The sequence below is a fragment of the Otolemur garnettii genome, unplaced genomic scaffold, assembly GCF_000181295.1.
Source record: "Otolemur garnettii isolate 467f Iridium unplaced genomic scaffold, OtoGar3 scaffold00025, whole genome shotgun sequence".
Classification (NCBI taxonomy): domain Eukaryota; kingdom Metazoa; phylum Chordata; class Mammalia; order Primates; family Galagidae; genus Otolemur; species Otolemur garnettii.
The window spans coordinates 21,601,027-21,602,853 of record NW_003852420.1 but is presented as its reverse complement, the minus strand read 5'-3'; the positions used below and the strand labels follow the sequence as shown (position 1 = coordinate 21,602,853).

Genomic DNA, 1,827 nt, shown 5'->3' with positions numbered 1-1,827 from the left:
AAAAAAAAAACCCCAAAAAACTTAAGTCCTTATCTTCCCCAAAGAGGTTAATCGGGAAATATGGTTTTATGTGCTGTCACAAGTATATGTCAGAAAGTGATTTGAGAGAATAGACTGTTTGGAATTGGGTTTTTAGATAGGTAAAAAGATTGCTTCTGGTGGCATGGCCTAGCTAGGGTGACACGTTTTTGTTTTTCTTAACTTGAAAATATAAATAACTAGACAATACAAATAACTAGTTACATGTTTTTATGCCACTGCCTCTATTAAGTGATAGAATTAATATGTTTTAAATTCTTAAGACTTTTCTTTATAATTTTTCTATCCAAGTTTTACGTGTAAATTTTTTTAAACTTTCTTTTAGGCATGTCACATACTAAAGAACCTACAAAGGATGAACTGACTCAAGCTACGAGTTATTCTGTATGTAGGAACAGATTTTTTTAGAATATTGGTATATGAACCTGCTGAAATTTCTAATGAAACAAAAGTAAATCAGTAAAAAAAATTAGTTTCAGTATTCTGTTTAGAAATAACCTAAGGTAGATGAGTATTGGGAGTATGATTACCATTGCTTTGACGGCACTGGAGACTAACCAATTAGGAAGTATCTATTACTCTTAACCCATGGACATTTAGACACATAGATCAAGTTTAGATATGATAGCTATAACAAGTAGGGAAAATAGTTGTCATGAGCATGTCTACTGTCTGTTGGTAGTGGCTGTTCTTGACAAAGATTCTGAAATGACATCTGGGTACCAAAGAAATACAAAATGATGTAGTAAGTGATTGATGTTTTTACCAAAGGGCATCAAAAAGGTAATACTTACCCATATACCTTGGTTCAACTCAGTTATTCAATCCATTGGACAAACTTGAGCATAATTACCTGCTGAGGGACTGGTTGTTTTAAGTGCATGGTACTCATTATTTTCAACTCTCTTTTTTAGGAGTATTGTCAAGCCCAACAGACCAAAACTCAGGAGAGTGAACTGAAAACAAACACTGTGTTTTCAGACAGTGGTAATGGAACTATTTAAGTTAATTATATTTATTCAGACCAATATCATGGCTAGTTTATTCTTTAAATGCCTTTAAATATTGCTTTGTCTGTGTTTAGTTTCAAGTCCAAGAAAATTAGCCTGTAAGAAAATAAAAGAATATATATTTCATTTTACGTAATTACTGATTTTTTTTCTTCCTCTTTTGTTTTTATAGCTTCACAGTTAACTACAGGCACTCAGCTTTCTCTGGCATCTCCTGGCGTGAATAAAATGCTTCCTTCGGTTTCAGCCACAGCTATTCAGGTTTCCTGTTCTGGCTGCAAAAAAATTCTCCAGAAGGGACAAACTGCTTATCAGAGGAAAGGATCTACTCAGCTTTTTTGCTCTACCCCATGCATCAGTGAATACATTTCATCTGCCAGTTCACCAGCTCCTACCAAGAGAACTTGTTCAAACTGCTCAAAGTATATGATTTTATATTATGCCCTCTTTTTTATTTCTATGCATAGATCTTGATCAGAATCTTGGTTGTAATTTTCTGCATTTTCATTTTTTCAGAATATATGTTGTCTTGGTTTAGTGAAAAGCTGTTTTCAGTTCCTTTAATAGATCCTTCAGAAATTGTCTTTTTTTGTTAATTGAGAGGTTTTCAGAAATTAACATGCATTGGCTCAGTGCCTGTAGCTCAGTGGTTAGGACACCCACCACATACACCAAGGCAGGCAGGATCAAATGCTGCCCAGGCCTGCTAAACAACAACTTTTTTTTTTTTTTTTTTTTTGAGACATTATTAAAATTTAAGAGGACAATCTTTAATTTA

The 1,827-nt window shown here is 33.6% G+C and overlaps 1 protein-coding gene across 1 annotated transcript in view; it reads left to right on the top strand.

The window, feature by feature from the left end:
* The window catches only part of ZMYM1 (zinc finger MYM-type containing 1), a 37,503-nt gene that overhangs the window by 12,182 nt on the left and 23,494 nt on the right, over positions 1 to 1,827 (top strand). The window contains exons 3-4 of the mRNA XM_012804101.2: positions 954 to 1,026; positions 1,222 to 1,471. Of these exons, the coding sequence (XP_012659555.1) occupies positions 954 to 1,026; positions 1,222 to 1,471 (323 nt within the window). The remainder of the gene's footprint in view (positions 1 to 953; positions 1,027 to 1,221; positions 1,472 to 1,827) is intronic.